The 23,754-nt window shown below is 39.9% G+C and overlaps 1 protein-coding gene across 4 annotated transcripts in view; it reads right to left on the minus strand.

Annotated features, from left to right (window-relative positions):
- Window positions 1-23,754, minus strand: part of KLHL32 (kelch like family member 32) — a 235,665-nt gene that overhangs the window by 48,338 nt on the left and 163,573 nt on the right. For all 4 annotated transcript variants that reach the window (XM_082633331.1, XM_082633334.1, XM_082633332.1 and 1 more), the window contains one exon: window positions 10,265-10,991. In XM_082633331.1, coding sequence (XP_082489457.1) covers window positions 10,265-10,991 — 727 coding nt within the window. The remainder of the gene's footprint in view (window positions 1-10,264; window positions 10,992-23,754) is intronic.

Consider the following 23,754-nt stretch of genomic DNA (forward strand, 5'->3'; position numbering starts at 1 on the left):
CACATAACACTCTTTACTTTTAGATTAATCTTCTGAAATGAGATGCTAAGGATTTGCATACAGATTTGACTATACAAAAATAGATATGGAATTATTAATAGTCTCTATATGTTTTAATTTATCCTAGACTGGAGTACCCTTGCCTGCAGCAGTATTCCTGGCTTTGAAAGTCATCAAGCTGATTTGTCTGCTCTGGGTTATGATGCCACATGCTGCTATACTGCCCCCTGCAATCAAAGCACTTGCGAAGACAGATTCCATGCCTTCCTCTACTGAGTATATTTTATAGATTGGCAGTTTTGATCTCCCTCCCCCACCCCAGGGGGGATAATCTGCATCTTAACAGCTTTCTATAGATACATCTGTCATTAAATATGCCATCTCATATCAGCATCCGTTTTTAAAGCCAAGTTTTCCCTAACTTTGAAGTGCCACAGTCAAAGTTAAGACTTTTCAGCCAAAATTGAAAATGAACAATCCTGTCTTATACTTCTGAACTGTGACTTAAAGATATATGGCAGGTTCCCCCAAAGTCAAATAAGTCTTTAAAAACTGCCAGAAGGAATGAAAAGTTACCACCAAGCTACCAGCAGGGAGAAATGCTTTCTATCATCAAGACAAGAGTAAAGCATTTTTCTTAAGCTTCCCTGTTCAACTCCCCACAAAACATTGTGACAAATGGATGAGTGCATGCCAAGGAGATGACAGGTGACTGCCAAACAAACAACCTCTGTTTCCACTACTGAGAGGTCACCAACTCCTAAACTCGTTGTGTTCAAAAGCAACAACTAGCCAATGCTGACAGTGTCCATAAAATAGTGTTTAGGAAAACAGCTCTCAATATTCGTTGGCCAGGGTAGCTCAAGTCTGGTGGCTCTGCTAATTTTTCTTCTTTTTTCAGGGATAGAAACACCTCTGTTGATAAATAGAGAGTCCTACACTAAACTCTTTAGTAGAAAAGAGTGGTACCTAATGCAGTGCTAGTACCCTTACTGGAACAGAGCAGGATGCAAAGAACTGAACGTGTCCATGCTCTTAGGGAAGATGCTCCAGGCTGGAATTCTGTGAGCCAGTTCAGGATTGTGGCAAACTATCTTGAGTTCTCTGCAGCTCTCTTGGAGGCCTGCAGTGCCAGCTTCACACTAGTCTAGGGGGTGCATTTCAGCAAAATGTGTGCCGTCAGCCTCCACCCCCAGCTCCTTTAGGACTCTATCCTTGGGGGAGCCATTTAACAGCCAAGTTCATGTCCTCACATGCAAAATGGAGACAGTGAGACCTCTCTCATAGGTTTCAGATGAACAAGAGTACTCGGTAAAGAGGCCAACCATACGGGAAGTTTACTACAATAGTGTAGTAGTGGGGCTTCCCTGGTGGCGCAGTGGTTAAGAATCCACCTGCCAATGCAGGGGACACGGGTTTGATCCCTGGCCCGGGAGGATCCCACATGCCGCGGAGCAACGAAGCCCGTGAGTCACAACTACTGAGCCTGTGCTCTAGAACCCGCGAGCCACAACTACTGAGCCCGCGTGCCACAACTACTGAAGCCCACGCTCCTAGATCCTGTGCTCCACAACAAGAGAAGCCACTGCAATGAGAAGCCTGCACACCACAACGAAGAGTAGCCCCCGCTCGCCACAACTAGAGAAAGCCCGCGTGCAGCAACGAAGACCCAATGCAGCCAAAAATAAATAAATTTATAAATTTATTAAAAAAATACTGTAGTAGTTTGTTTATAAAAATTTCTTGTCACTTTCACAAATGAGTATGTATGGAATATTGAAAAAATAAGTACGAAATACTGAATTAATAAATGAATGAATTTTGTAGTCTGAAATAGATTCCTTATAGTTCTTTTTTCTAATAACCACAATTACTGGCTGGTTTATAAGGTATCAAAGACTTTTTCCTTGTTTAATAGTTTAAGCATCTCCTCTGTAAATTTGCTCCAATTCTCAAAAGACTAAAAACTTTACACTCATAGTCTAATTATCAAAAGCAGTAGGTGTGAGTTCATATGAGTCATTTTTTAAGAGCCAAACTCATTAATATTCCTTGATAAAAGGGACACCATGAGAATATTTACAACGAATGCAAAAATAAACTTTTTATTATCTATTTTTACATGATATTAAACCATCCATATTTTGGGAGTGTTAATAATGCTACATAAACAATTAAAGCCAAGAATCTTTCTACTAAATTAGCATCTTGAATAGAAGCATACTTAATCCAGGCATCAAATTAAAGCTAGTATCCATATTATTTCTGTCACACTTGAGGAAACCACACAAATGGATGGGTTATTAATATATTCAAAATCCGCAAAGGAAGTCTCAAATTTACAAAATATCTATAAAGAAAAGGTTGATGCACTTGAAAATATAAATTATATTTATGTCACCTAGAGTGAACAAATATAAACTTGTAATCCAAAATATGTAAAGTATGCACCATGTGTTATTTTAAATAAGTGAACTAATAAATGATGGTAAAATCTACCACAATGCAGATGTCAGCTGACCTTTAAAATCTCAATAAAATTTGCTCTAACTCCAATTCTTCATTCTGTAGAAAGTTGATATCCTGCCTCCAAAGATTTCTGAACGCTCCTAGCAGGGTTAAGTTCTCAAGGTCACCTCTGCCTGTCTCTAGTGTCCTGGTTTTGCTGTGTTCTTGTATCTTTTTCCTCTTTCCTGCCATCAACCAAATTCTTCAGCCATTCCCCATTTCCATAAAGTAGCTTTAATTTTCTTCTCTCCTCTTGGGAATAAAGAAAACGACATATTTCTCATATTCTTAGATGGAGCAATTCAGCTCACTCTTTTTTCTACCTTCTTTTTCTAGATTCATCTAGACAGACACAAATGGATCATATAAACAAAGACTGTAATCACCATGAGAGGAATCTTAGAGCCAATGGGTGTTTTTTTAACTACTTAAACTACCAATTTTAAAGGCCACTAGACTACTATATTTTGATATGCAATCCTTTCAGAAAACAATGTTCTCATCTAAACCAATGTACTTTAGAGTACCTCCATATTATCACTGTTTCTGTACGCTTTTTTTTTTTTTTGCGGGACACAGGCCTCTCACTGTTGTGGCCTCTCCCGTTGTGGAGCACAGGCTCCGGACGCGCAGGCTCAGCAGCCATGGATCACGGGCCTAGCCGCTCTGCGGCATGTGGGATCCTCCCAGACCAGGGCACGAACCCGTGTCCCCTGCATCGGCAGGCAGACTCTCAAACACTGCGCCACCAGGGAAGCCCTCTGTATGCATTTTAACTTTATATTATTGTTTATGTTTTAGAAACTATAGAAACACAAAAAGGAAGACATTATATAGCTCAGCTCTGTGCCCGAAGAAAGATGATCAGTTAAACAATTAAAGACAATCAAATGATTACTGATTCTACACAAATCTCCAGGTATGATTATTCTTCTATGTATCATTTACTTTCAGTCATGCCATTTGGAAGTTCTTTTTACAATATAAGCACCTGTTTTGAGACCTTTGTTGTAACTGGTTTGTGAGGTTTCATGGAAAAAGTATGGTTTTCAAACACCAGAGACACAGAGATCAAATTCCAGCTTTGTCAAATACTTGCTGTGTGATCCAGAAAAATCATTTCACCTCTTTAAGCCTCATCTCTTGAGGAGCAGTGTGAGGGGAAACCAAGTGCTACTTCAGAATAAAGGGAAGTCAGTTTAGGATGAAAGCTTTGATAATTATTTTGGAGAATGTAGGTGATCCGACTGCTTTCTTCAAACCACTGAGCTCTTTTAAAAGGTTTGTAGAATGGTTCATTTCAGTTTGGCTTCCATTTCAGTACAATACTGTAATGGTTTTGTTTTCATCTCTTTCAGATGGAGAGTAGTAAAGGCTGGGGCAGAAGTGAAAACAGAGAAGAAAAAGTAACTGCTGTGGCCAGCTGGTTGCTGGAATCTGAAGCAACAAAGAAGATTTCACTCTTAGTGGAATTCCAGTCCACTAGGAAGTTTTAAGTGGAGTGTCAAGCTATGAAGCCCGAACCCTCTCCCAGGGGCAACAAACAGACCCTCTCCGGTACCCGCTCCCACAACACGACACACTTATTTCTCCCTCAAGCAAACCTTAGGTCCTTGACCCTCACCTAACTGGGATCCCAGCATGCTGAACTCTTCCAGTAAGATCCTCTGGGCTCTTCCCAGCCTAAAAACCTTCCATCGTGAGTGAATCCAAGGATTTTCCCTCTCCAGTTCTCTGCTGAGCACCACCAAAACACAGAACAGAAATTTGCAAACTGGGATACCATAATTTCGTGGTTTCCAACTTAGTGTGGGCTCTGACGCAATTTTGTTAAACATGTCAGTTCCCTCTGTTTTCTCTCAGCAGCTTTTCCCAAGGCCACTCTCCTCAGGCCCTCTACCTGGTCCTGACACGGCACGATCTCCACAGACAACCCCGCCCCTCCCTTGACTCCATGGCAAGGACCCTCTGCAGGTCCCTGCCCCTCCTCTCTGAGCTTACCTAGGTCCACATCCACATCCAGCATTGCCTCCTGCCCTGGAGCTGGAGGGGTCTCTCTTCTTCCTGTCCAAGACTGAACCCCTCCCAAACTCCCTGTGGCCTCTTTGGGGCCCTGCGTCTGTGGTCAATATTGTTACGCCCCAGACTTATCCCCATTCCTGGTACCTAGGAGCTGCTCTCAGCATTTACCAACCAGAGGACGCCCCTACTCCCTTCACTTCAAATTCACTAATTCCCCTTAGCTACAGATGTGCTTAATGCGCTCACATCCTCAAAAACAGTTCCCTCCTTTGACCCTGGATTTCCTCCGTAGCTACTCTCTCTTCTCTCAGCCAAACTTCCTTCTTTTTCTTTCCTTCCATCTTTCCTCCTTTTTTCTTCCTAAAGCCAAAATGTTATTTATTAATTTATAATGAAAAATACGGGAACTTCCCTGGTGGTCCAGTGATTAAGACTCTGCGCTCCCAACGCAGGGGGCGCGGATTCGATCCCTGGTCGGGGAACTAAGATCCCACATGCCGTGCGGCGTGGCCAGGAAATTAATTAATTAATTAATTAATTAATTAATTTTTTTAAAAAGAAAAAGAAAAATATGGCTGTCACCCGGACTGAAGTATGTGTGTACCTAGAAACAGCACAGTCTCTCCCTGTCGGCCAGAGCACAATAATCGGAAAGTTGCTGGGTAAGCTCAGGTTCAGGGAGCCAAGTTTAGATGAAATCCCAGGTTTGTGAAAAGGTGGCCTATGTACCTGCAGCTGTTACTTCCTCAGTCTCCACCCACACTTTCAACCACTGCATTCTAGCTTCTACCTTCTTCTGCTCTCCGGAAACCGCTTTCACTGAAATTACCAAGCAGTCCCTGACTGAAACTGCAGAGGAGGCATTCTGGACTTAGATGTCCCCACAGTACTGGACACGTCTCACGCACCCTTCGGCTTCGGCTTTGGTTTCTACACCACGCCTCCTCCTCCGGCCTTGCCCGTCGCACATTCTCAGCTCCTTCCTTAGCTCCCCCTCCTCTGCGCCCTCCTGGCCAGTGCTTCCCCACCTTCTGCCCCCTTGCACACCACCTCTGGCCCCTCTGTGTCCTCATACTCTCCACCGCCTTCTCATCGCGCCTGATTTGCTGCCAGAAACTCCTCACATCCATTTGTTCTGAGAAACAGGAGGCAAGGTTCTATCTCTGAGTTTGAGGAGAGTGAGGGCATTACAGCTGGTGAAGGAGAGTGGATGAGACCCTAGTGGCAGGATGTAGAGAGGGCTTGGGGGCTGAGTGGATACATGTGCCAAGCCTCCTGTCAGCTGGCCTCCTCCCACCGGGCTCAGCTGCCTGGGTACAGGCACAAAGCGAACCATTGGGTTTGCCCAACAGTGTGTGCCTGCCAGAGGGCAAGAGAGTTATTGAAATGGCTGCACCATGAAGCCCAAGCCTGAGCACAGGGAGGGGTAAATGGGCAAGTGGGAAGCAGCCAATGGACCTGAGGCCAAGGGAGGCTGAAGGTGCCACAAACTTCTGTGAAGCCTCTCGTGCCCCTGCACTGATTACTTCCTGCTTCACACTACTTCTGTACCTTGTAAAGCTGTCTATCATCACACCCACACACACCACACACTTTACTGTAATCATCCGTTTAAAAGCTGTGAGCCCGGACTTCCCTGGTGGTGCAGTGGTTAAGAATCTGCCTGCCAATGCAGGGGACACGGGTTCAAGCCCTGGTCCCGGAAGATCCCACATGCCGCGGAGCAACTAAGCCCGTGCGCCACAACTACTGAGCCTGCGCTCTAGAGCCCACGTGCCACAACTACTGAGACCGCAAGCCACAACTACTGAAGCCTGTGTGCCTAGAGCCCGTGCTCCGCAGCAAGAGAAGCCACCGCAACAAGAAGCCCGCACACCGTGACGAAGAGTAGCCCCCACTCACCGCAACTAGAGAAAGCCCACGCAGCAACGAAGACCCAACACAGCCATAAATAAATAAATTTATTTTAAAAAAAAAAAAAAAACAACAACTATAAGCCCCGGCGTGGGACCTGTCTTTGTGGCTCCCGCACTAGCCTGGAACAAGACTCAGGGAGGTGAGGAAACTTGCTCAGCATCTCCTGGTTGGTTGAAGTGGATCAAATTTCACACTTGCATGTGCCCTCAATCTGTGACCTCAGAGCACCACAGTCAGCCTCTGCCATGCCCCCATTAGTTCCTAATATGTTGTATACAATTTTTTTAGATGCAAGTAAAATGATATTTGCACAGTAAAGTTACAGCCATGGCATTTTTTAAATGTTAATGATGCTTTATACCGTTCTAATTGTAAAGTTCCTTTAGTAGGTTTGAATAAATTAAAGTTACTTAAAATGGAGCAACGCAAACTTCATCTAAATTTAATCAAGATGAAAATAAATATATCTTCTAGGGAGTTAAAGAAGCCCTAACAAATGTTCTTTCATTAGTGAAATACCTGAAAAACTCTTTGATTGTCAGCTCCTAGAGGGCAGGAAGTGTGTCTGCTGAATTATTCTTATTTATCTATGAACCAGCACTGACTTTAATAAAGATGTAGCATTCACCAAGAGAATCAAGAAAACACTAAGTGCCGCTTTTGAGGAAATGCAGTACCATTTGTCTTATTATTGCAGTTTTAAAGCACTAATTTTGTGGATAGCTTCCTATTATCCTGCTGCCATTTGACAAAAATGAAAAGGTAAGTTATTCTGCAAGATGAGCTCAGGATTCATTTTCACTCACAAAAAAGGATCTTTTTAGTAGTTCACAAACAATATCTTACAATGGGGAGCATACCTTTTAAAGCACAACGGCAGGATATTTAATGCTTATTTTACTTCAGTATTGTGAATTTCAAGTAGAAACGATGTGGAGCATTTGTGAATTGGGTCACGATGTCAAATGCTAGAGGAGCCTGTAAAATCTGACTATCTCTAACATCTTAAATTACATGCTAATGGGCATATCTATACAGCCTAGTTTTCTGAATTCATCTTTGCCTGTCTCCTTTTTAAAACCACGGACAGGTTTCCAGGTATCCTGACCCTAAAATGGACAGAGAGGGGGAGAGGGTATGTATAGAGAGGGAGCACACTGGAAATATCGAGTCCCTAAAGAAACATTCATTTTGTGTTCTGTGGAACAGAAATAAGCTCCCCAAATCCACATCCTATAATCCTTACTACCTTCACCTCAGGCAAAGCTTACAAAATACCAGAAGGATGCCAATGACCCAATCCCCCATCAATTAAACCGGAAATATTTAATTATTTGGTAAAGGATAAGGAATAGCCTCAAACATTTTCGTCTGCTCCAAAAAAAATCAGGGTAACACTTCTAAATCAGAGATAGTCAAGGTAAAATATACCTGTCTTTTTTTTTTTTAAGGAGCCCATAGCAACCCCTCCCTATCCCTGGTTAGATTCACAATTGATTTATTGTAAGCTGAGCCAGAGGAAAGAGGCAGACGACTGAAGGTATTAGAAATGTCACTGGTGATTTCCTCTTCTTTCCAATTAAAGGTATAGTACTGTACACAGGGAAGTGAGTTTTTCATCTCAAGTACACAGTAGGGAGAATCAAACCTGAGAAAATTGTGATTGTTTTCATTAAGTATGGTTAACACAGGCAGCATATATTAGTGCAAAAGAAGAACAAAGGAAATGTATTTCCTTTCATAGTAGGGGAAAAACAAAGTGATAGCAGTATGGACTGTAATAAGTTGATGCATTTAATACAACGGGAAAGGAAACATACAGACCCATACATGGAAAGAGAAGTCAGCTTGATACCAGGTTGATAGATCTAGCCAGGCAAACATAAGTTTCAGTGCTTTCTTAAGGCCTCACTAAAGATGGTATTAAGTAGTCGTATTTTGAAGACTACGTAAGGGAAACTCCAGCACGTTTCTTAAAAGCTAGTTTTATAGCCCCAAAATAAAAGTAAGTAAGGAATAATTATTAATCTAATTATGAGAAACATATAAAAAATTTAGAAAATGCAATGCAAAATTTAGGAGTGCAGTACCTTAGCAATATATGAAAACTAAATGAGTCAAAGGAAGGGATGTAAGTTGGAACAAAATATAAATTATACTGATTTCATAAATCCATCACTGTTTTGTTATCTAAGTCAAGTACAGATCTGTTCCTTCTAATAGCAAGGATTTATTTGCAGCCAAGTTTAAGGTTTCTTCAACAAATCTAACAGGATACAGTCCTGGTGGATTTTTTCTTAAATACTGAAATGTATACTTAAAGAAAAAGGAATAAGTCACCAGATAAATGAGGTCTTTATCTAAATATATCTACATATACTAACATACACACTCATATCTAATGTTTATTTGGTATACAGGACCAGTAATTGTTGGATACACCTCATTTATCCTTTCTTGGTCCCAACCTTAACTTCATTCATTAATTATTGAGCACTTAAACCCAGACATGAGCTAGGTTTCTTCAATAAAAATCAGTGAATTGCCAATAATTGAGGCACTACCCAGAGCAGCCAAGACTACAGCTGTATCCCTAGTCATTGAGGAGAGCAGAAGGAAACATGGGCAGAGTCCAGTGAATTTACTTTAAGTGCAAGGGGGAATTTTGTCAGAGCAGATGTTAAACTAGAGAAGATTATTCAAGGAAGCTTAGAAGTCTTCACAAGTATACTTAAAAGTGATTGTTTCTTCTGAGTACAAACATCTCAAAGTTACTCTTAGTAATTAAGTTGTTTGATTTTTCTATTCTGCTTTGTCCTTGACATAGAAATTCAGTGAGATCCATCTGGGTCACAAAATGAGTATCCTCCAGCTGAGAGAAGATGCAACTTTCTTCCCTAATAGGCAAACCTTTCAAAGGAGGACATTTGAGGACTTTCCAATAATAGGATTGGAACAACAAGGTGATAATGTGATGTCAATAGCACATGCCTCACAGGCTCCTTCTGTACCAGTGAAAAGTCAGCCATGAGGGGTTGGAAGAAGCATGTGGGTGTGAGTGAAACAAGACTGGCAACGAGCAGATAACTGCTGAAGCTGGGTTATGGGCACATGGGATTCATTATACTAGTCTCTCTCCTTTTATCATAATCAAAAGGCTTCAAACAAAACCAAAGACAAAAAAAGAAAGTAAACTAAAATAATCAGAACCCCCAAATAATCAGGAAGAATGGGAGAGTAAACAGGAATAAAGGATTGGGATGGCATGAGTAACTACAATTCGCAGATAACAGAAAAACGTTATTTTAGCCAATAACTGAAATCCCTTCCCTCAGTGCACAGCATGGCTCCTACCTGGATCTATTCCCATTGCTTTACTCATCCAAATGGATTAACTGGGCTTTTACTTCACCTGCCCTGTCTTTGATAGACTGGCTCCTAGTCAGGCAGCCCAAGGTGAAAGGAAAAGCCAAGGACCTGGATAAACCACAATGTGTGCAATACAGTCCATGAATATCAAAAACTGACAATCTAAACAATAGAAGGTTTGGTAGAAAAAGAGATGTGATAGGCCATTCATTTCCGTCTTGAAATTTTACTCCACTCATCACTCAGAAAGTCATAGAAAGGTCAATTACCTCCCCATACACTGCTCTCTATAGAATGGTGCTCAATAAATGACCATTAATTAGCTAAAATGGCATCCTTGGCCAAATCGTTCAGATACACATGATCACCACTACCAAAGCCTGACTTGTCAATTTATGCCACAGTGAAAGTGTTTTGTAATAAATCCAACGTATGAGGCATGTTCTACCTGATATCCAAAGAAGACCATCAGCCACATAGCCAGCGTGACAGGAGAGGGACCGGTCAAAGGGCTGGACGAAAGTCCACTTGTTCTTCTTGGGGCAATATCGCTCAACGGTCGGCAGGACCTGGCGCAGTTCATTCCTGCCCCCAGCCGCATAGAGGTACTCATCCATGGCTCCCAGAACGAAATGCTCCCGGCAGTTTTTCATGGGTGCTATCTCTGCCCAGGAATTACTGCGGGGGTCATAGCGACAGGCAGTCCTCACGGCACACGTCCGGCCGCTGGCGTGCTCAACTTCCCCTCCTGCTACAAACAGGAAGTCCCCCATGACTGCCACACAATGGTGGCTCCTTCCCACGGGCATGGGAGCCAGCTCACTCCAGTTGGCAATGGCAGCTATGAGGGCATTCTCCTGGTCCACGGGATTGAAGTACCGAAGTTCCTTGACTTTACAGACCTCACGCTTCTTCCCACCAATGATGTACAGAGTATCTGACTGGAAGCGCGGTTTGGTCCTGCGAGTCTGCCACACGGGCTGTGCGTAGATGCTCTGGTGGTACTCCAGGGCCTCGTTGACGAGAGCTGTTGCGGTTTCACTTGCCTGGACGAGGGGGTGGGACAGGGCAACTGTATGGAGAGTGTCCACGTCCATCAGGCCAAAGCGGATGTACTGCAGGAGCTCATCCATGTACTGGTAATGGCAGCTGTGTTCCAGCCACCTCACAGCTAGCTGAAACACAGGCAGGGAGGTGGAGAGAGCACTAAGGTAAGAAGGAGCCGAAGCAACGTGGCACAGAGGCCGGCCTCCATGTATTCCTTCAGACTCTTAATAACACTTTTATTTTTTCTTACAAACCACAGAACACTCAAACATTGTTATACCCAGTTGAGGGATTTTTTTTTTCCTTTCCACATCAGCAGAGACACAAAAGAACTCAAAACACTGTTGGAGAGATTAGGAACAATGTCAAGCAACACGGACAAGACTTAAAGGATCACTTGAGGTGAACAACAGTTACTTTTCAAAGAATGAGAATAAGATTGTGAAATAGCCTGTTCCCTTAGGTTTCACGCATAAGATGCTTGGTTCGCCCCACCACCAGGATATAACGGTGAGCCATGTCATCAGTTCAAGCAACATATGTCAACCTGTGAGTCAAGGTGCTGTGTCAATACGAGTAATGTGAGAAAATATGTGATCATCTGAGACCACAGGGTGCACTTGAGAGAAAATCAATACGACACTAGTAGCAAGATTTAGAAAGAAAAAGGACTTTTTTCCCCCCCTGCAACTTTTGTAGGTATATCAGTCAGGAAGCAAGAGAAGAAAAAGGAAGATTGCAACCTAACAATTTATTTTATTTTTTCTCAACTAGTTTTCATCTTGAAAATAGTTGTTGTTTGTATGTGTAAGATACGGGCAATTTGTTAGAGCCATTTTCATAAAAACAGGATACAGAGGAGATTATCTTTGTGTTATGGACATAAGAGCAGAATGTAATCCTAACCTTTTTGATTAGGTCTAGATCTCTTTCAAGAAGGAAAGGGGTAAGAACTTTCGGCTACAGATAAATAGAATTTCTTAAAACTAAAGCAGGTGCATTAAGTCATAAATAACAAAATTGAACAGTAGTTTAGAAAATAATATCAACAAAAATCCAATTCATGTTATGGAGCACCTGAAGTAACTTAATTAATGTGACTTAATATTTAAGTTTGGCAAAGCTTTCCACACATCAGCATAGAGAAGTATATCTAATATCTCCAGTCAACATATTTGATAGAATTTATTCTTAGCAGTACCTATATTAAACTAGATCTCCTAAGCAATATAAATGTGGACCTGAAGCAATTAGCATAAAAAAAGTAAAGAAAATACTAAATAATTCTGCTGTGTTTTACTTGCTTTCTGACCAGTGGAATTGGGGTTCTGGGCTTCCTTTTTCAGCTGATTCATTGAACTGGGAAAAATGTCTACGGAGAAGACAGAAAGAAATGTAGTGCCCTCAGACCATTACTCCTTGACAAATGTGAGCTGGGTTTTCATCCTTGTGAAAAGGATCACTAAACTGTCTGAAGCATTAGATGATTTCAGGCTTTCAGAGTTTCTGTATCCATTTGACAAATGGCTCTAAAAGGCAAGGCATATTTTGGGCATGCCTTTTTAGTTTTCCAGATGAAGAGAATGTAGCAAGTGAATTTGCTTCCAATATATACTGAATTGCATCTCTAAATGAATAATGAGTGAAGAGAAATGGAAAAAGAATGTCACTGGTTGCCAGGTAGCCTACGGATGCCACGGAGGCAGACACAATGGAGGGCAGGTGAGTGACACTCTGTGGCTGTTCTTTTAGAAACTAGTATTTTTTATTTAAATAAGATACTAACCTGATGAAAAAAAAATTACCTGTGTATGGTAACACAGTAATAATCAAAGATAGTGCAGAAGAAAAATGTCACTCATCAATCACCAAGTCTCTGCCGGAAGTGGAGAGTTTTCCCACAGGCAACATCCTGGTTTTTCTCCACCCTAATTTTAGAAGTTTCAAGAGATGGGTTCCAATTAGAATTCTACAACTTAATAAATGATTTTCCATTCTTTGCCCATAGAGCTTTCAAAAGTTTTCAGGGATAAAGTCATCCCACTCAAGGTTACTCCTTATGCACAAAGTAAAATTTTCTGAAACTTAATCTTTCATATTGCTCCTAATTTGAGTAATTCCAGATGGTACTGCTTTGTTTTGTAACGAATTTCTTAGCATCCTGATATCCTAATGTTTCTGCATCTTGCATATGGATACTACAGGAAAAAAGCACTGGAGAAAGAGCAAATAAACATTCATGTCTCTATAGCCTCTTTTTATAGCACAGTGCTGCCCATTTAATTACTTTTCTCCTTCCTCATAAATCAGTTCTTCCTATGCCCTAATCAATCTTCTAGCCCATCTCTTAACACTCTCTGATTTACCTTTATCTTTCTAGCAAAGAGTGTCACTTACTGTATGAAAGATATACAAGCCACAACTAGACTCTGCCTTTAAGAAAATTTCTAAGGAATCAAACTAGCAGTGGAACAGTGACCACTGTTACCTATCTCTGATTCATTTCTGGCTTTCTGTCTACTTATCACCCCTTATGTCACAATATCATGATGGTTTCCATGTTCAATTTCCCCAAATACTATGTATTACAAAATACTTTGTGAACATACATTTAATTTGCATTTTCTGGGATAATGTTTATCTTATTTATTGCCAGTATGTTTAACTTCTCACATTTTTCATATAATTTTCACACATTTATTATTTATAAATATTTTCAGACTATACAAGTCATTCATACTTGTTGGGTTTATCTTTTCTCCAGATCAAAGGTAAATATAACTTACAATTCTGCCAACTTTGAACCAATCTCACCTGGATATAGTATTATTTACAGATTTAAATCCAGTGCTTCTCAAACCTAACATGTGCATGAATTACCTGGTGTTTCTGGGCAAAATGCACATTTTGATTCAATAGGGAGGAGGAGGAGGATTGCAAGTCTGCATTTCTAACAATCTCCCAGGTGAGGCATATGCTGCTAGTCCATGGACCACGTTTTGAGTAGGAAGGTTTTAGACAGATTCCCATTTATGAGACTGTAAATTGCTGCTTTATAAGAGTAAACGAAGTTTGTTGTTTCAAATTTTAAAAGGCTTAAATTAAATGAAGTTTAAGTAGGATGCTTTAGTAAAGATATAGGGCATGTGTAGCTAATACCATAGGTAAGACAGCATATTTCCTTTGTAGTAAGATATGGGTAAGCTCTTACTATGGGTAAGACAGCATATTTTGAGATCTTGGCTCTATAAATCCACGGCTGATTCTGATAGCATAAAGGTAAGTCATATAAAAACTCTGTGCAGTTTTGCTTTTGCAATAATACATAAACAAAAGTAAAAGTGTTACTGTACTCAGTTTTTACTTTGGTGAAAATATAAAAGAGAAAAATCACTGAAATCATGGATAACTCTTACTTATCCAAATAATGGAAGAAATGTCAAAGAAAATCCAAAACAACGGGCCACCTCAAAAACACTTCTATACCGTGAACCTCTCCAGAGCACTATTCATTGCCATGTTGAATTAAGGGCAGGGTGGTAGACGCAACCCTGGAGCCCATTTTAAGAGGTTTAGAAACTACAGTAAACAGAAGGCTGATTCATCATCAGGGCATCATGGAACACAAAGACCACAGGTAGCTTTGTAGTGTATTTTGGGGCTTAACGTTTGAAAATGTTTATTCTGAGAACTTTTGGCTTTTAATGATACTACACTTAGAAAGCATAACCCAGGGAAGGCTAAAATCCTATTCTATCTTACTTATTCTGGCACACTGACATCCCCATCAACCTAAACTCTAGAATATTTTAATTGGGTGGTCGGGGGGGGGGGACTGGAGCATATAGTGAAAGTTTTATCTCAGACTCTTTAGGTGACAAAGCCAGCAACAGTGGAAAAGAAATCAAGGATTCAGTTTGGGAGGGCAGATCAAAGAGTACTTAGGGAACAGGGCAATTAGGCAAGATGTTTCCTAAACCATCTGAAACACAGGGACTGTCATCTGCAAAGACTATAGGAGATCTCCCAAGCACCCTACCTAACCCAATCTAGTACATCTTACCCTGAGGGAGAATTGTTCCTTCCTAAAAGGAGCACTGGCTATAGCTTCTTCCAACATCAACTCATCTCATCCTCAGAGTCTTGATAAGAACAGTGTCTGGAGAATTGTTCCTTCCTAAAAGGAGCACTGGCTACAGCTTATTCCAACGTCAACTCATCTCATCCTCAGAGTCTTGATAAGAACAGTGTCTGGTATGTAGTAGGCTAAACATAATTGTTGCAGAATGGAAAATCCTTTATAACCATTCTTGGGCTATTTGTCATATTTCTCTTGAACCAACAACATCAGTTCCTTAATATATTTATCTATCTATCACAGTCTTCAATTTCCTATTTTATTATCTCATCTTTGTGGCTTTCCTATAAAGCCCTTATAAGCTCACAAAACTCCCCACAGCAGCATGCGATGTACTGGACTTACTTATGTAAGACCCTTGTTTTACTCCCTCCATAACTGGTGCTGGTCACCTCTATTTGACATTCTTGGCAATGCAATGAACATCGTAATCTGTTAACCCTCAAATATAAAGTATTAGGGCAAGAAGAAACTTTAGAGTACTTTTGGTTCAAGCTTCTCAATTTTACTAGTAGAAATAAAATCCAGACAAGCTATTTGACTTACTGCAAGTCATGCAGCTGATTAATGGAAAAGCTGCAACCAGAAATCCAGTTTTCAAGTTATATAATGTGTTCTATTATATCATATCATTATTTTTCCATCAATAATTATTTTAAGATAGAATCCAAGCACTCAAAACCAAATGCACTCAAAACCAAACTTAATGTCCATATTGTCTATATTAGAAAACTAAAGTCTGTTTTTTAAAAATGTATACTTTGCTTCTAGATAGGTGACGATATTTTTCAATGAGCCTCATTTACGGATTACTTTTGTATAAAAACCACGCATTTAATTGAATGGATTAAAGAGTTTGTAAGTAAAGAATAAGTCTTTAGGGGAAAGGGCATCCTTTGAGTATTGAATTATTGTTTCACTTTTTATGGGAATATGTATTTATACTCTAGGTTATTCCTTGTTAACTAAACCTGGCTCAAAAATATATGGAAAATAATCCCTTCCTTTTAGTGTTCTCAGTGTATCCCCACTGACTGCTATTCTGTGAATAGAATATATAATACATAATACTAAATATAAAAGTATATAATTTTAAATTATGCAAAATTTTCTCTAATTCAATTAAAATATATAATCTACTCATATGTATTTCAGAAATATGTCAATTATATGAAAGAATGTTACATTCCTAATATTATAAGCCCTCAAGTTATGATCCAAATTCCTTTACTGTTCTTGCTCAAACACACCCAGATAGAAGCTGCTGTTCTAAACTCTACCTCTTCTTATATATGTCCATACGTATGTGTACTACCCAACGTGACCCCGAAGCAATGCCAAAACAATAAGAAATTTTACACTCACATATTTCCTGGAAAATATATGAATGATGAAGTCATCTCAAATCCAAGAATACACATTAATGCACTCTTCCATAAAACTGCCTTTATATCTTGCAAACATATATTAAAAATGCCCTTTACAAAAGCAGTTCTCATCAGATGAGTGATCAAATGTCTTTAACTAACGCTGACAAAAGATAAAGCTCTTACAACACTGTTGAAAAGCAGTAACTATTTCTTTCTCTTGGTTCACAAGAATTCTTTTTCACTGAAGAGGGTATTCTCATCACAGAATTCCTCAGTCAGAGCTGAATAAGCAAGAACCGGTATTTTTGCCCACAGTCTGATTCTGCCCCCTTGGCCTGGGCCAGCTATAATTACTCTCCTATTTTAAAACCTGGTTGCAGACAGCTTTGCTGAAGGGACAAACTGAGCCCCGCCTTTTGCAGGAGCCCATGCTGTGAAGGCACAAGTGTCTAGATCCTTGCCAGTCCTGTCATCCCACTTAGATAAGCCAGGGCACCAGTCTCCCCTCAGTGTCCAAAAGGCAGCACAAGTTCCACGGTTCTACAAATTCAGAAAGGAACAAAGGAAGGGCACAGGAACAAATAAGCAACCACCTGGCATTCCTGAAGCTCCATCAAAGAGCCTGGGTTGTTAAAGAGCACTTGGGCAACAAGGAGTGGGGAGCCATGAGAGAATGCGTTAATAGAATGGATGACAATGCACAGACAGAATTTTTCCTTTCCAAACAGAGGATCAAGGATGCTCACCATCTTCTAATCCATGTCCTCAAAGGGAAGTTGCACTGACTATTATATATTGCATTCAAGTACACTATCTCATATATTATTTTATAATGCCTTAAATTAAAATAAACGTAAACATAAAACTTTAGCAAGATACCCTTTTAATATTATAAAGTTTCTTTAGATGATAAATGTGAAAAGTTTCCCTCCTGTATGTGAACAGGTGTTGAGACTTGCCATGTTAAACTACTGATACATGGAATCTCATTTCTTTAACGTGAGTCATGTTAAAGCTCTAAATAGTGACATATTAAACCAGAATAATGACTGACAGAGAGAGGAAAGTTCATATTAATAAAAAAGTGCACAAAATTTTATAGCCCTACTCTCTTCTTTGAGACCAAATGAAAGATTTCTGTTCAAAAAGGCAACATTTCTATCAAAAGACCCCAGAAACTAGGGACATAAGATCAGGGTATGTTGCTCTACCAGAACAGTGAAAACGGTACAATGCAGGAATATTAAAAATTAAAACAGTGCTCACTTGAGTGTTATAATTAAAACTGTGTCAACATTTTGCTTGTAAAACAGATTTTTCAAGGGAGGTTGTACATTAACCATTATAGCTGACTACAAACTTATATAAGACACAGGCTATTTTTTCCTCTAAGAAATATATTTCAATAGAATAAAATCTGATGCAGTCCCAGGTTCATATACTGTCAGAAAGAAAAACCTGACAGATTTTAAAAAGAATATTCAGTTTAGTAGATATGATAATAACACATATTCTTTCATTGTTCATTTAAAATTTTATGAAGCTGGAAGACTGACAAATGCTCTTATTTTCACCTTTAGCAAAAAAATTGTGCTTTGATAATACTCTGGCTTCTCTTCATATTGCATAAATCTTTTGCCTTTTACTAAAGATTTCCGTGGAAAAGAACAGTTATGAGGGTTTTTTTCAGGGGGTTAAAAAAAAAAAAACATGATGTATACAACTTACCCTCAAATGGCTCAGGAAAAAAAAAGCACACGTGTGCGTGCTCTCTCTCTCTCTCTCTCTCTCTCTCTCTCTCTGTTTAGATATCTATCTATTCTCCTACTACATATATCTACAGATATTTATGGATAGATAGATATCTAGAGATTGAGACAGAGACAGAGAACATATGATAAAGCAAATGAAGTAATTTACTTAAGAAATGAGCAAATCATATGGGTGTTCTTTACTATTCTTATTCTTGCAACTTTTCTATAAGTTTGAAATTATTTTTAAATAGAAAATTCAAAGAACAAAAAAGTGCTGATAACCATCTTTAATACTTTTTTTTTTTCAAAAAAGTACATACTGCCAAGCATCAAAAGCAGGAGCCCTTGCAATCAAGGATGTCTCTTTCCCGTAGACAGCGATAAACACATAGGAATGGAGGAATCACAAGGAAACCTGTCCTGAGGCATGCCACATTTAAGTTCCAGGTATTTGTGAGGACAAATACAAGTGACCTGAGTTGGTTCAGTCTTATAACACAAGGCGATTTTTTAAAAGGTAAATTGTGTATCAAGATGAAGAGAAAACAAAGATAGGAAAAGAGATGAGGTTAGTATACTGTGATGTCTTTTCCACCTCGAGAACTGGCCACCAATTTGAGCTGATCTTTGAAAAGTCAGTACAAAGAACAGCAAGAGTATGTAGCTGACACTGGACCAGTCATTTGGCTTCTCATCTGTAAAACGAGTGAGTTGATGAGAGAGTCTCTTTAATCTCTAGTATGTATGTCACTTACAGATCCACCAAAAAGTAATATTTTAAAGTAGAATCCTCATATACACACTACTATATATAAAATAGATAACCAACAAGGACCTACTGTATAGCATAGGGAACTATACTCAATATTTTGTAATAACGTATAAGGAAAAAGAATCTGAAAAAGAATATATACATATATATGTACGTATGTATAACTGAATCACTTTGCTGTACGCCTGAAACCAACACAACATTGTAAATCAACTATACCTAAAAAAAAAATAATAAAAATTTTTAATTAAAAGTTTGAAAACTTAAAAAAAAACATAAAGTATAATCCTCCAACATTCCTACAGGTGGGAGAGACAATAAAAATTAATCACTGTGGGGCTTCCCTAGTGGTACAGTGGTTGAGAATCTGCCTGCCAATGTAGGGGACACGGGTTCGAGCCCTGGTCTGGGAAGATCCCACATGCCGCGGAGCAACTGGGCCCGTGAGCCACAGCTACTGAGCTTGTGCATCTGGAGCCTGTGCTCCACAACAAGAGAGGTCGCGATAGTGAGAGGCCCGCGCACCGCGATGAAGAGTGGCCTCCGCTCGCCACAACTAGAGAAAGCCCTCGCACAGAAACGAAGACCCAACACAGCCAAAAATAAATAAATAAATTTAAAAAAAAATTAATCACTGTGTCTAGTATCCAAGTCACAGATTTCTATAGCACAAACAGTTTTTATAAATTTCTTTTCAGAAAAACAAAGTGATGGCTTTTTTGTCTGTAATTCTGAACTCAACAGAAATACACACACACACGTGTGTGGCATGTGAAAGTGCATGTGTACACAGGCTCACATAAAAATAAAATAATCTCAGCCAAAGAACACACATTGCAAGTTTGTAAGTGACTGCTTCAAGGTACTATTTATTTAAAATCCCAGAACGTGGTTTTATTTAGAAATGAAAATATTTAGTAAACTATTCACATGAAATTTTACCTCAAGACAGTCTTTAAATACACCACCCCCCTATCTGGAATATACAAATCTTTTTATATAGGAAGAATGTCCAATAGGGCAAGAAAAACAATTAACGTCACCTATGCCAAAGATGCTGCAGGGAAAATGGAACCTATTCCTGGTCTCCTCACACTTGAGCAAAATACAGGAACAATTAGAAATAGCTTCCTATACTTGCCTTCAATGGTCTCTGAACCAAAAGATAATACTCATTCATCTAATCATTGATAGCATCAGAGTATCATTTGAGGCTAGACTGATGGGTGAGACTTCTAAGTAAGATATTAGTGATGCATATTTATTTATGATGACCTTCTGGGTATAAAAGGTAATGTGGTCAGTGAAATATTAAGCTTATATTGTCAGAACAACACTGGAAAATCAGAGAAAACCAATTCGGTCAATAGAAGAAAACCCTGCTGTATCCCATTGGCAACAGGGAGTAGAAGTAACCCTAGCTGGGTCACACCATTTCACGTTATTTTCCAGCTACTGCATGCATTGAGGATGCATTATCAGGGTGAAGTCAGCTGAAAGGACAGGGAAATCCTGATGCTTTTTTCTACCGCTAATTGGTACATGCCCATAGATGTGCATATGACACAATGAAAAGGAGACAAGACTTGATGTCAAAAGACCTGTTTCTGCAACTTAACACATTTGAGCATTTATGAAAAACACAAATATACTGAGGCTCAGTTTCATCACCTGTAAAACAAAGATGATGTTGTTTACATCATAGGGTCTACATAGGATTGAATGAGATAACATGTGAAAGTGCTTGGTAAACTATGACATTTAGACAATAAACAGAATTAATAAGATGCAATGCACCACCAAGAGATGGAGCTAATCCTCAACTAAATTATCCTTCTGAATTCATGATAAAGCCAGCACAGACATGATAAAGCCAGCATAGACAATTCTTATACAACACAATATTGTGCAATATTGACACAAATTCTGAGAGATCTCTGTAGCTGATAAGGAATTTGCTACACAGTATTAAGCACTTCACATACTATAAACTGATAATAAAAGCATGGCAGATAATCTATTGCAGATTACAAACTAGCCCTTATGATAAGCCTATTTCCACACCAATGAATTCAGTAATTCTAACCCAGTTATTAAAGGTGTGTGGCCTTGTTAAACCCCAGTCAGAGAAACATGAATGAATGAAAAGAGAGACACAGACATAAACCTACTTGTCTCTGTATAACACTCAGTATACATTCACTTTCTTTACTTGGCTTGAGTGTCCCATTAAAAATATTTGAATTCATGTCCATCATTTCCCTCAAATCTCAACTCAGTTAACTTAGTGGCAAGGAAAAATATGTATAAACTAAGCTATCTGGCTTGAGAAAACTAAAATAACAAGTGATTGAGTTGATTACTTTCTTCCTGTTTTGTTGCTCTGGGGTAAATGATATAATCACGAATCTTTTCTTTTCATTTTTTCATTCATCCACTCCTCAATTTCTTATTGAGTGCCCAATATCTGCCAGGAACTTACATGGTGAGAAAGAAGATCCTCATTGGTACACATATATACAGTCTTAGTTGCCATCCACTTTCAAGCTCTGTTAATACCATAAATCTCAAGCCTTACTCTTGACCTCAAGTGTCTTAACATATCCCTGTAAAACATACCCAGGGAGTATGAAATTAGGGGAAGAAAAATCCTACAATTTTAGAAGATTCAGTCTATTGTAGGCAGATTTTCAGACACAAGCAAAAACCATCTTTTTATGTTGCCATTTCCCTCATGGGTGTTTTAAAGATTGCTGGTACATTTTTAAACTTTATAGTTTTTTTAAAAAGCTGTTTAATTTGTAAACATGCCCTGGAGCATCCTGGGGGTATCAAGCCTTTGAATATTTCTTTATAAACTGATATAATAATAATGAACCAATTACAGGTTCACTGGCACATACACTCCCCACCTGAAATGAAACCTTTAATGACCAAAAGGAGCTCACAGGCTCAAGCAGCTGCCCCAGGTCACAGATACAGAGATAGTCAAATCCCTCAAACAAGTGGTACTGTGATGAATTTAGATGTTCAGGAAGTACCTATGCTGCATTTAAGGATTCATGTTGGCAGCCTCCAAGTAAAAAGAAAAGAATCCTCAAAGTTCACTTTAAACGTTAATTTAGGGCTACAGAATACAGTAATTGGAGTGGGGAACCCAGTACCTGAAGCCTATGACTAAACACGGTCAGGGGCCAGGCTCTACTATCAAGGGGATGGAGCTGGTGGGCTGCGGTGCCAGGGCCTACACCCTCAGTGAGTTGCAAAGAACACACATAAATGCCATGCCGACCACTGACCTCCTTCACTGTGTGAATTTCACCCTGCCTACTGATGCCTGAAAAGAATACTTCACACTGCATCCTCCAACTTCATTTCATCACCGTATAAATAAGTGGGGAACGCTGAATCCTCTATTCGCGCCTTGAAGCACCTTTGAGTATAATATACAAGTGATACTTCTGTCAAAGAAGATACATTCTTTTTAGCACAATGATGACATATTTTTGAGTGGGGGAAGTGGCTTAGAGAGCCAATTTATAATAGTCGTGTACGGAAAATGGGTATGTGGGCAGACGGGCCCAGCGCAGGAGAACCAGTGGCTTGACAATCTCCGAAGACCTGTGAGCAGGGAAGGGGCTGCAATGGGTGAGGGAAGGAGTACTAGAAGGTAGTAGCCGTTCCAAAGGCTGTCCGGTGAGGAGGAGCGTATCTCAGTCCCAGGGCCAGGCACCCAGAAGGAAATCTGTGGGAATTATGAGAAATCACAGGTCCAAGACATCTTCATAAGGTTAGGAGGAACAATGTGTTGGAACCTTGAAGGCGGAGACAGAAAGGTTGAAGAGGAAAGAGAAACTGGGTCCAATGACCGCCAGCCCTGTGAGCAGAGGAAATGCCAGCCCAGGCCGGGAGATGAGGAGTGAGACACCCTGAGGACCCTCTGAAGGGGGACATCACTGCTGAGGGGATGCAGTTTCAGTGAACGGAGTCAGCGTGAGAGCACAGTTCTGGGAACGTGGTGGAGAGCTTATGAGGACATAGGGAAAGTCCTTGGTTTTTGGATAGCAGTTTTCCACAACAGGTAAAGGGTTCAACAGGTTGGGGGAAGGCAGAAACCCAGTCAGGCTTGGACCAAAAACAGTTTGAAAGAATGAATTATACTTCAAGAAGAAATTCTTTGCGTAAGTCTCATTAATTTGTAAACATAGTGAATCTAAAAATAAAATATAGATACCACTGTGACAAGTCACACTATTTTTTAAATACCAAAAAAATCTCTCTTAATTGACTGATACATTTCTCCCCATTTAACTTTTTACTCCCCATTGCTGGAATAAAAACAAGACATAACTAATCAGTAATTTTACTAAGCATCCCTGAGGGTGATTTTATGCATGCTATCCAGAGAGCTAAACAAAAATAATCATTTGTGGTCTAGTGCAGTGAAGAATCTGGTGAAACTATATATATATATATATATATATATATATATATATATATATATATACACACAATCCTACTCTCATATCTTTTAACATATTTTAAACAGCGCTGTTGCTTAAATAAGAGCTGCATTAAAACAGTAACTGGGGGCTTCCCTGGGGGCGCAGTGGTTGGGAGCCCGCCTGCCGATGCAGGGGACACGGGTTCGTGCCCCGGTCTGGGAAGATCCCACATGCCATGGAGCGGCTGGGCCCGTGAGCCATGGCCGCTGGGCCTGCGCGCCCGGAGCCTGTGCTCCGCAACGGGAGAGGCCACAACAGTGAGAGGCCTGCGTACCGCTAAAAAAAAAAAAAAAACAAAAAAAAAAAACAGTAACTGGATTCAATGACAATTCATTTTTTGAGCCTCTTCACA

This window comes from Mesoplodon mirus (assembly GCF_964341445.2).
Source record: "Mesoplodon mirus genome assembly, chromosome: 10".
Lineage (NCBI taxonomy): Eukaryota > Metazoa > Chordata > Mammalia > Artiodactyla > Ziphiidae > Mesoplodon > Mesoplodon mirus.